Source organism: Falco biarmicus, chromosome 7, assembly GCF_023638135.1.
Source record: "Falco biarmicus isolate bFalBia1 chromosome 7, bFalBia1.pri, whole genome shotgun sequence".
NCBI classification, from domain to species: domain Eukaryota; kingdom Metazoa; phylum Chordata; class Aves; order Falconiformes; family Falconidae; genus Falco; species Falco biarmicus.
The window spans coordinates 24,133,181-24,144,545 of NC_079294.1; the positions used below are offsets into that span (position 1 = coordinate 24,133,181).

At 39.0% G+C, this 11,365-nt stretch overlaps 1 protein-coding gene across 3 annotated transcripts in view; it reads left to right on the forward strand.

Moving 5' to 3' along the window:
• The window catches only part of PLA2G4F (phospholipase A2 group IVF), a 29,008-nt gene extending 18,237 nt beyond the window's left edge, over window positions 1-10,771 (forward strand). The window contains exons 14-22 of one of the 3 annotated variants that reach the window (XM_056345260.1): window positions 673-809; window positions 1,947-2,169; window positions 2,758-2,872; window positions 4,541-4,678; window positions 5,164-5,271; window positions 6,135-6,329; window positions 6,660-6,826; window positions 7,457-7,643; window positions 8,898-10,771. In XM_056345260.1, the coding sequence (XP_056201235.1) occupies window positions 673-809; window positions 1,947-2,169; window positions 2,758-2,872; window positions 4,541-4,678; window positions 5,164-5,271; window positions 6,135-6,329; window positions 6,660-6,826; window positions 7,457-7,643; window positions 8,898-9,127 (1,500 nt within the window). In that variant the 3' untranslated portion in view covers window positions 9,128-10,771. Of the gene's footprint in view, window positions 1-672; window positions 810-1,946; window positions 2,170-2,757; window positions 2,873-4,540; window positions 4,679-5,163; window positions 5,272-6,134; window positions 6,330-6,649; window positions 6,827-7,456; window positions 7,644-8,897 lie in introns of those variants that run through there. The other 2 variants (XM_056345261.1, XM_056345262.1) reach the window with 2 other exon arrangements.
• Window positions 10,772-11,365: the final 594 nt, after the last annotated feature.

Consider the following 11,365-nt stretch of genomic DNA (forward strand, 5'->3'; position numbering starts at 1 on the left):
TGTGCTTGGTTGATAATTAGGTATTGTAGGATTCTTGCCTGTAACCAACAGAAAACATGGTTTGCAGTCACCATGGCATGAAATACATCCCTGGGACATTTCGGTTCTGAAGTCTGAAATGGTGTATTTCTAAAATTTTGAAGGATGGGGGTGTGTTTTGGAACACAAAACATTGAAATTTCAGAATGTGTGTACTTTCTTTAGTTGAACTCTTGTATCTTGGGCTTTGAACTCTGAATTGTGATGGGGAAATCTGTTTCAGAATAGTTAAATTGAAGCTCAGACCACAGGAACAGCTTCATAATTTGAGGACACACTTATATCTAGATAGCCTGATACCTTGCTCTGTGTTCTTAGTGTGCTGTTATAAGAATGATTACTTTTTTTTGTCCTTATGTGTATATTGTATGGCATGCAAGTAAATGTGTGGTAATATACAAAATAATTTCAGTGACTGTCCCTAAGATGACATGCTGTGTCTTATAGTAAACAGTATATTTCAATTACAAAATAGAGAAAGGAATTATGGTTGAAATCTAACTGAAATTACTTGAAATGTGTGTAGAAATAGAGATTTTATCTCTTATTTTTATAAGAATGAGACTTAAATAGGATTAGTTCTGTAATTTGTTGGCAATTCAAAAGTCTGTCATTGTGACTCCTGATCTGTAGGTCCCAGTTGTAGCGGTACTGGGGTCTGGAGGTGGGATGAGAGCACTGACATCGTTCTACGGCAGTCTTGCTGGGCTTCAGCAGCTGGGCCTTTTGGATGCTGCAATGTATGTGTGTGGGATTTCTGGCTCTACTTGGTAAGTTACATTCAATGTTGATTTCAGAAACTTAGATGTGAATATGTAGTAGTGTTGATGTAAATCAAGGTCAAAACTGCATTTGTGTCATCTGTAGAGAGACAACAAAGTCAAATATTTTATCAGTTCTCATCTGTGAGTTCTGATGGGGGTCCTAAAGAGTCTAAGAGATTCAGTATCACTTCTGATACAGCTACTGCCTAAATTTATCAGTCTGCTGCTTTTGCAACAGCTTGGCAGTTGAATATTAGAATGTGTTACATCAATAAAACTGCTGTGTGTTCCCTCAGAGCCCTGACTTCAAACACTCCCCACTTCCTTGCTCTTTCCAAGAGGATGACTGAGGTGGTGCAAGTCACTGGAAACATGCTCTCACAGACCACTTAGGTTACCACCTTCCAAAATGGCATATGTGGCTGAATAGAGGAATAGCACCGGCGTACCCTTTGGTGGACTGGAGCAATGTGCTGAAATGTTAGATGTGGCTAGAATGTTTCAGTAGCTCAGTTCTTGGAGTTTGTGGTGAAATCATCCTTCATAAGTACATATTGTTTTTGTGAAATGGTTTCACCAAGTTGTGCAACTTTACAGTATAATCTTTCCTTCCAGAGCTTTGTATGTTAAATTAACTCCTATGTACCTAGTATTCTTCCACTGACCTCATGATCTGACCTGCGCCTTTTGATTCAGAGGCAAACTTTCAAATGTAGGCATCTGTTCATGTGGATAGCCAGTAGTCCAAACTAGTTTCTCATTTAATCAGACCTGTGTTCTGATAAAGGCTGTGGCCTCTATTGTTGTATGCAGTATAGCACCCTTACTGTCAGCTAGTCTGTCAAGGTTCTGGAGTTCGCTCATATTTATGAACTGGTTCATGTGCGCTAGCTAGCATGTGATGCTTGGAACATCCTTGAAAAGTAGGTTAGCAATCAGGATGAAGTCCTCTAGGTGTCAGGGTTTTCAGCGTGTTCTAGAGTTCAGAGATCCATCGTTTTTACGGTCTCTTTTCATGGTTTTATCTTTTAGCTAGACTTCTTAAGCTTTTAGTTTAGTGCTGCAGCACTAATTATAACTAGCTAAAATTATTGTTTACACAAGAGTTGTTACTACTGATGACATTAATATAAGCATTTTCAGGTGTTTATCAACATTGTATCAAGACCCTAACTGGTCACAGAAGGACCTTCAAGATGCAATCAGAAGAGCTCAGGGTACTGTGTCCAGCAGTAAAGCAGGGGCATTTTCCCCAGAACGACTGAAGTACTATTTCCAGGAGCTGAATGCAATGGAGATCAGTGGACGGAAGGTTTCCTTTACAGATTTGTGGGGCCTTATTGTGGAATATTTCCTACAACAGAAGGTAAAAGAGTTCATGTTTTGGGTGTGTACTGCTGTTTGTCTTCCAGGTGGGAGCTCTGAACACCCCGTATATTGTGTGTCTAGAAACCAACTTCTCTCTAACTACCCAGAGCTGTCCTGGGATAGATGTTGTGGAATAAACATAGGGAATTATTATCTCTTTCTGCCTTGAGTTTCCCAGCACCCTTGTTTAGTAAAGAATTTTGAAGTAGTGTAGGTCAGTGCTGTAGGAAAAGGTAGTATTTATTTGGAATGACTGTTATTAAATCAGTAGCTGTTGTACTGGGCAGGTAAAGAGTATGATGTTGGTTTTGCAAACCGGTATTTAACCAGTATTTTCATGCTAGTTGCAATCAGAAGTCAGAGAGTAACTAGTTTATTAACAAACACCAAACATTCGAAACATGCAACTGCAGAAATATTCTGGCAAAATCTAACCATATGCATGGGTTATGCAGAGGGAGGAAAAGGGACTTTGAATTAGCGGTATTGTTAGTCTAAAATGCTAAGCAAGAGCTTCAAATTATTGAAATAAGGGTATAGAACTTACCTGATTAAAGTGTGTTTCTTCTTCCTTGCTTGTGACCAGGAAGATCCGTCAAAGCTGTCTGATCAGCAAGAAGCAGTGAAATGGGCCCAGAACCCTTATCCTATCTATGCAGCTGTCAACGTGAGACCCAATATTAGCAGTGGCGACTTTGCCGGTATGAACATCACAAATTTATTTTTATTTGCTAAAATCCATAAATCCTGTTAACATATAGAGTTCCTTGGGTAGTGAGTAGCTAACAGGAAACATGGCTCAAGTAGCAGCTGGTAGTGCAAGAGGCCATAGGATTGGCAGAGTGTTATCGTCCTGATTGTAAATGTCTTCATGGCTATAATGGAGAAAACAGATTCAACTCTGCTGGCCACTGCCCATGTTTTGCTAGGAAGTGCCTGAAATTTTCAGGAGCTGAGAGGGAAGATTCTTACAGTACATGAGTCTGTATCCGAATAGGAGAATTGAAGTCCTTGGTTATTAGGTGACTGACTGACTTTTATAGTCTCAGATAATCAATTTGTATAGGATTCATGTAAAATGATGGATTGGTAACCTTAGAATCGTTTAACCATTTAGGCTGGAAAAGACCTTTGCCATCATCAAGTCCAACCATTAACCCAGGACTACCAAGTCCATCACTAAATCATGTTGCTAAGCACTGCATTTACGCATTTTGTAAACACTTCCAGGGATGGTGATTCCACCACCTCCCTGGGCAGCCTGTTCCAATGCTTGGCCACCCTTTCAGTGAAGAAATGTTTTCCTAATATCCAATCTAAACCTCCCCTGGTGCAACGTGAGGCCATTTCCTCTTGTCCTGTCATTTGTTATTTGGGAGAAGAGACTGACCCCCACCTGCCTACAGCCTCCTTTCAGGTAACTGTAGAGGGCAGTAAGGTCCCCCTTGAGTCTTCTCCAGACTAACAACTCCAGATCCCTCAGCCACTCGTCGTAAGACTTGTGCCACAGACCCTTCACCAGTTCCCTTACCCTTCTCTGGACACGCTCCAGCACCTCTACATCCCTCTTGCAGTGAGGGGCCCAAAACTCAACGCAGTATTGTAGCATGCATCATGAAAATTGTGGTATTTAGCAGCCTGGGTTCTGCTGGTTATACAATTACAGTAAAAGATGAAGGCCAGTCCTACTCCAGGTCACTTGAAACTTTAAATATGGTGCAACAAGCGAGGATAGATACAGTGGGACAGGAACGTGAATTCTTTTCTCCATCTGTGTACCACTATGAGACTTCCTTGTTCTGGAGGAGAGTGTGTGTATGCCAGTGAATTTGATCTGTAAATATTTGTGGAAAGCTTTCAAGCATGAGAGAACTCTTTGATAAGCAGTCAGTGAAGTCTGACACAATGGGTCAATTGAATTTTCAAGTCAGTATGATAACAGTTTATGAGATGGTAAGTAGTGTGAAGAAAGCTGAGAAAAGTGAAGTAGGCTCCATTTGTGATGGAAAAGGGAGCCACCAGAATGGTTTAAAGTGGAAGTAATGTAGGCAGGCTATTTCTGCAGAAAAACAGTCAAGATGGAGCAAGATGAATTCCCTGCCCTCCCCATGGCCCCCCACCCCCCCAAAAAAAATTTAAAAAAAAAGGCCAGGAAGGAAGGATGTTGTATTTAGTCAATGAAAGCTTGTACAAGTTTTTATATTAATCATGTGTAAGATGATTTACTGAGGAGTGACAGGGAAATCCATAGTCATGGTGAACAGTGGAGGGAGACTGTTCTGTCTCCCTTGTGTGAACAGAAGTCAAGTGAGCATTTTCACCAAGTGTTTACTCTGGGATGAGTAAATATCCTCTTGGCTTGTTCTTAGAATGGTGCGAGTTCACTCCCTATGAAGTTGGATTTCGCAAATATGGAGCTTTTGTCCAAACAGAGGACTTTGACAGTGAGTTCTTCATGGGACGGCTCATCCAGAAACGTCCAGAGCCTAGGATTTGTTTTCTACAAGGTATGATCTTACAGTAATGAATGAAATGGGCAGGTGGAAGGGAGCTATGCTGCTTTTGGGATTCATCAACTTAAACCCATGCATTTTTGTGTCTTCCTAAAGAATTTGAAGAAGGGAAAAATGTCAAATCTTTCTCCAAAGGTTTAGGTGTACATTCATAGTATTACAGTCTAATATTCTGAGTTGCAAGACAACTGTAGTATGAGCAGCCTGTCAAAATCTTTGGCTCTAGATCTTCCCAATCTCTTGCTATCTTTCCCTTGCTGATAGAAGAGATTTTCTGTTGGAGAAATTTTTGCATAATGTTATTATATCAGAATTTGTCATGTGATTAAATCAAAGGTTTAAACTCAGTCATCATCTTTTAGAATAGTAGGGGTCATGTGACACCTTTCCCCATGACAAATGGCAGCTGAATTGTAGGCCTTCTGGTTAGACTGTGGAAAGCCTTTTGAATATTAAATTCTTCCAAATTTCTCCTGCAGGAATTTGGGGCAGTGCCTTTGCTGCAAGCTTGGATGATATCTGCCTGAAGGTGATTGGTATAGGACTGGGCTTTCTAGATTCTTTCAAAGATGTTATCAGAGTTGTAGGTAAGAACATACGTTAAACATACATTAAACTAGTACAACTTTTTTGAAAGATTCCTGATTTTGGAATACAAATCATACAAATAATATGATTTAGTGTGCTGTGTATAGTTTTCAAGATTAGCATAAAAGATGGATTTGGACGGATCTTTCATACCGTTTATCAGTACACTTTCTCTTCCTCCTTTTCTAAAATTTTATGTCTGACTTTACTATAAATCAGCTAGTTCTAGGAGCTGTCTTAAACACATACTGCATTGCAGGGGTCTTAATTGTGACAAGAGGAAGAACAGAAGCTGTACTGCTAAGCAGGAGGTGAAAAATAGGTTTTCAGTTCCCTCTTTGGCCCGATTTTTCTATTCTTGGATAAGCTAGTTGTATGTTTATGCTTTGTTCTCCATTTGTGCAATGCCTCCCTAGCAGTGAAAAGGAGGTGTATTAAAGTTGCTCAGGTGTATAATTATAGCCTTACAGTAAGTAGTGGGAGGAGATATTTTTTTTTCTTCTCTGCTTTCACAGCCCTGGTTTTTTCTGCCCACATTTTTATTGTTGTAACTATAAATGCTGCTGTGTGTGGATGTCTTGTCTTATGAAACAGAAGCAGTCATTGTTTGGTAACAAGAGTTTCTTTGGGTTTGAAATCAATGTGGACAATGATTTATGAGTAATGCTATTCCCTTTAAACAGGGCAGGTAAATTATCCAACTATAGAATATGCAGCTGATTTAAATTTCATGACAATACTCTTTTTTTAATTAAAGGAAAAATTCAGCCTTAGAACAGCTGGTTAAAAATTGTAGAAAAAAAGTCTGATCAAAATATTGGAGCTGGACAAGCACTTGCTATGTGTTCTGTGGCTTCTGCAGATGACTGCCGAAGATTCCATTTCCGAGATCCAACACGACTGAAGACTCGCTTGGTTATACCTGGGGGCCCCTTGTTACAAATTTTTCAGGATTTCTTCAAGTCCCGGGTCACATGCGGAGAAACCTTCAACTTCATGCAGGGATTGTATCTTCATAAAGATTATGTTAATATCAAGAAATTTGTGGCTTGGAGAGGTAAATGAATCTGTCTGTATCTGGGATATAAAATAGTATGTTAATATTTGTAACAGTCGTTACAGAACATAAGTGAGCTTGACTTGGTTCTGCTGAAGTCAGGGAATTTACCCTCCCTCATACCATAGCAAAAATTGTGAACCACTATATATGTTCTGTCATATAAGATAAGCTTATCATCAGACTTTACAGGTCAGTTTCAGATGAACGTGCACGTTGGAATGTCCTTTTTTCTTCTCATAGCCCCAGCGTAAGCTTTGTTTATTGCATGTACCGAGAGGTGTGTAACGAATCATTATAGTTACTTGTGTTACTTGGAGTCTCTTCCAGGCACTCATCTGGATGCATTTCCCAACCAGCTGACCCCCATGGAAGAGAACTTGTATTTAGTGGATGGTGGCTTTTCTATCAACTCTCCCTTTCCTTTGGTACTTCAGCCAGAGAGGGATGTGGATGTTATCTTGTCATTCAATTTTTCTTGGGAAGCTCCGTTTGAGGTGAGAGATGTAGCTGAGCATTATTACATGAAGATAAAGCATAGAATCATATTCACAGTGGCAGCAGGTCGGTTGATGTTGAATACATACACTAATGAAAGAATGCATTAAAACAAATCCTTACCTCTTTCAAATATTATTGTACTATGCTTTTTACTGTGAATATCATGAGGAGACAGTAAGTGACAAATATAATAAGATTCCAAACTTTTCAGAGGCCTAAATAGATTGTTACCTAAAATAAGAGTGTTTGTGTAGCTTGTATGATCCATGTTACTTAGATATGTGGTTCTAATGGGAAAGTGGCTATTGGTGATTTTCTTCATGCAAACAAATCATTTCCTGTATACACGAGTGTTTATTTTTAAGTGTGGAAAAGTAAAGGTGAATATATTTAGAGCAATAAAACAAACAAAGTTTCAGCTGCAAACTGTTAATGTTTGGTAGCAGTTCTCAGTTCTGCTCTTCGTTCTTCTGTATCACTAGCCAGAAAAACTGTTTCTGCCAATTTGAAGTTGGATTTCTGTCACTTTTTTGGTGAAAGTCTCTCTCCCTTTGTGTATTGTAGTTAGATGATCTTATACATGTTTCTGGTATTCTACCAAAATTATTTTTGTTCTCTGACAACAGGTTTTAGAACTGACTCAGAAATACTGTGAGGAGCGGGAAATTCCTTTTCCAAGAATCAAATTGAGTGAGGAAGATGAAAAGAAGCCAAAAGAGTGTTACATGTTTGTAGATGATGATAATCCAAAGGCTCCAATTGTGCTCCATTTCCCACTGGTGAATGACACCTTCCAGAAATACAAAGCTCCAGGTAAGGGAGCTGTGTCTTAAAGAGCTATTTTAACAATCCTTCGGGTGTGTTGATAGGTAAATTTCAGTGGGCTCAATATCCCTCCTTTCATTCTTCTTAGTGTTACCATGTTGTTAATAAATTATTACATCACTTTAAGAAGAATCAGCTTCCACTAGCTTTTTGGAAGAGGGAGATGAAGAAGCAGCTGACAATTTTAAAAAAATAAAATCTGAAGGCTGGAAGAATCAAAATTAGGCAGCATTTTTGCTTCTTTCTGAACATTTCTGCCCTGATACCTGATTTTGTTACTTGTAGTTACTCTGAATATATAGGAAGGCACTATAAATCAGATTAAATTGTAAGTTCATTTTATTTATTGGATATGAATAAACCATTAATCAACAAAGTGTTGGGGACCAATCTGTATGTCAGATCATGTAACTCAGTGCTAAGTGACCTGTGCCCTTGTAGGGTAAGGTCAAGTGATAAATGATCCTTGCTTCATTTAATGTGATAAATACCAACTACAAGGCCCAGCTCAGTCTATCAAGCAAGAGCACTGGGATGAAACAGAGCTGTATATTTAGGAAGGGATAGACAAAATTCAGTGTCCTTTGGAATACGTAGGAAGGAATGTGCAGAACTGACGCAGACAAGAAGGTGTAAGGGACTCTGTTGATGCTGCCTGTGTTAATACTATAAATATTGGCAGGCCCTGGCTGCTTTTCCACATCAACAATGAAGAGTTTCAAAGTGCTGGGCTTCAATATTCTTCAAGACTACTATTTTTGTAATAGCAACAAGCAGAAGTGTTTTTAGCAAATTTAACGTTTGTCTTTCAAGATCGGTATTTAAATGTAAGTGGCAGGGTGCTAAAAACACAGGTTACTGTATTTTGAAGAGTACATGCCAACCTCCTAAGGTCAGTTGAAAGCAGGGTGCTAGTGTCTTTTCTTTTAGTACAGAACAGCACTTTCAGGAAGGATTGAGCTTTGTATTTCCCATTTTGAGTATGATAATCGTGGATGCACTGAACTATTTATCAATCTAGTGGAAGGATAACAATACTTTACCTTCAGCTTCCAAACATTTTGGATCCCGAAGGAGCTGAAATCTATGAGGAGGAGCTTTGGGGAAAAAGTTTGGGTACAACAGAGTTATCTGTGATAGACTCCTTGCAGAATCCTAACTAAAATGAGTGTCCCACAGCTGGTTTTTTTTGGTGGTGATTTGGGTTGTGTTTTCCTCCCCCACCCCCCTTCCTTGCTGCAGGAGTTAAACGTGAGTCAGAAGAAGAGAAATCCTTTGGTGACTTTGTCATTGAGTCAAAAGATTCTCCTTACCGTACACTAAATTTCACCTTTGAGCCGTATGATTTCAACAGGTTAGTGGAAGTGAATCGCTACAACGTTCTGAACAGCAAGAACACTCTCTTCAAAACCCTAAACTTGGCTCTGCAAAGGAGAAAGTTGAAGAAAGTCATCAATACATCCAACACATGAGCAGCTTCCATAGCTGAGGATACAGACAGGCTGCAGCGTACAAAACTCAGGTGGTGCGAGACACAATATTGAAAACTCATAGCTGGAAGCTGCCCTTTTGGGAAGTGAGTGGCACTAGTGACACTGAAAATTCATTCCGGATAACAGATGTTCTTATGAAAACTTAAGGGATGTACAGTACAACATGGATGTTGCTTTGTTTTGTGGGGAAGAGTAGAGAATTATCTAGCATGGTATCTCATCTGATAGTGGCTGATACCAGATGACTAGGACCACCTTTTCAAACAGTTCAAGCATCAGGAGAATAATCTTTGAGATTCCACTGAGTGAAGCATCTCTTTTTGTCAAAGGTGCAGCAATGTTTGAGGAAACACTAATTTCTTCTATACCTTTATCTCTCTTGCTTTATGAACCTCCCTCCATGAACTACAATTTACATCGTCTGTCAAGGAATTCCACAGATTGTACCTATGCGCTGAGAGAGGGAATGTGTCCTTTTTGCTTTCAATTTGCTACTGCCTGATGCCCATGTACTTTCAAGACTGAACAGTCATTATCTGCTTTCCATTTTTGCCATTTGTGGTTTCAAGGATCTCTGTGATATTCCCATCCTACTCTTGGGAAGGATTATAATGGCTTTTAGTCTCCCAGAAGTTCAATGTAGAGTACCTTACTTAGGTAACTGTTTGGTTTTGAGGAAATAATAGTTCCCTTTTTTTATATGTAACAATTAAAGACATATCATGGGATTGTGTTGCTGCTTCCTACAGTTTGATCATCACAAACTGAGGAAACAGTGAAAATGCTGTAAGTTTAATCTTTCGCTTTCTCTGTAAGAGGAAGGAAGGCTCCTTTGAAGAATCTGAATTAGATATTTTTACCTTACACTTGGTCTTGCAATTCAGCCAGACCTTTGTTCAAGTTATTTCTGTGTATCTATATATTTTAGAAACATCAATATTCAAAGTAGGCACACCTTATGAATGTGAATGAATAAAATGTCAAATGCTGCTACGGTGTGGGATGGAATTCACCTCACTTTGCAGAAAGCTCAGGGAGAAGTACTGAATTATGCACTTGGAAAATATCTAATAGAAAATGGCGGCAAACAAACACCATGTACCTTTCTGGCTTTTACATTGAACTGAATGTATTGATTCTGTACTCGAAAACTGGAGACAGGAAATTTGTCTTTTCTGAAATTATGTAAAGGCTTATAAACAGGTATGATTCTTGATATTTTTTTAATATGTTTCTCTTAATAAATACTAGTTTTGTTAATGTGCTTTTCATGATTTTTCTTATAAACACTTAATATATTTTTCCTTATTCTAATAAAAAGTAAGCAAAAAAGTCAATGTAATACTATATTGCTTAGTTTCGTTTATTACATCAGGATACCTGACAGTGAGAAAAATGACAAGTCTATCTCGGACTGGTATCCACAGCAGTGGGAAGTAATCTCTTCATTGTGAGACTCCTCTTTGAGGAAGCATGGCTCATAACTGAATTTTTTAGATGTATTTTGAACAGTGACTTCATCTGGGTGATTAGACTTACCTGGTATCTGGAAAGATGTATTCTTAAAGTTCTTTGTATGTGTCTACTTAAGCTGAAATAAGAGAAACAGCAACTTAATGTTAACATTCTTCTGTGTAATTGTTGCCACGCAGCTACCTGCTATGTAGGATTTGGATATCTCATATTCACTGAGTGACTTTTGTGTTTTTTCCACATAAGATTCGCAACTATTCTTGTCTTGCCTGCGTTTCAGCCTGCTGCCATGCCTTTGAATGCTTGTTTGTAGCAGGATGGTCGTTTCTTCTGTTTCTCCTGAGTTGTTCCTTTTTTTTTTCCTGGTATGAAACTGAGTTGAACTGCCTGGTTTGATTTACTTTCTTGGTTTTGAGGTCCTTTCTTAATGGGAAGTGTTTGGGCACTGTGGAGATATAGGTATTTAGATGTCAGCAGATGGATGGGAAGATGGAACATTTTTCTCCAAAAACTCTATCTATTCAAATTTACTAGGCATATACAATGGAATCTTTTAAGGCACAGTTTCTCCGTAAGTTCTTTCACAGTGACAGGGCTTCTTTGTTGGAACAAGGTATGGGGCCCTAATAGTGAATTTTAATTTCGTAAACTGGTGTGTAAGTAGCCCCCTCACTTAAAACTATGGCAGGAGCGCTGTCCACAAGTCTGTGCACTCACTGTGCAGCGTATGTTCTTCGGTCTTGC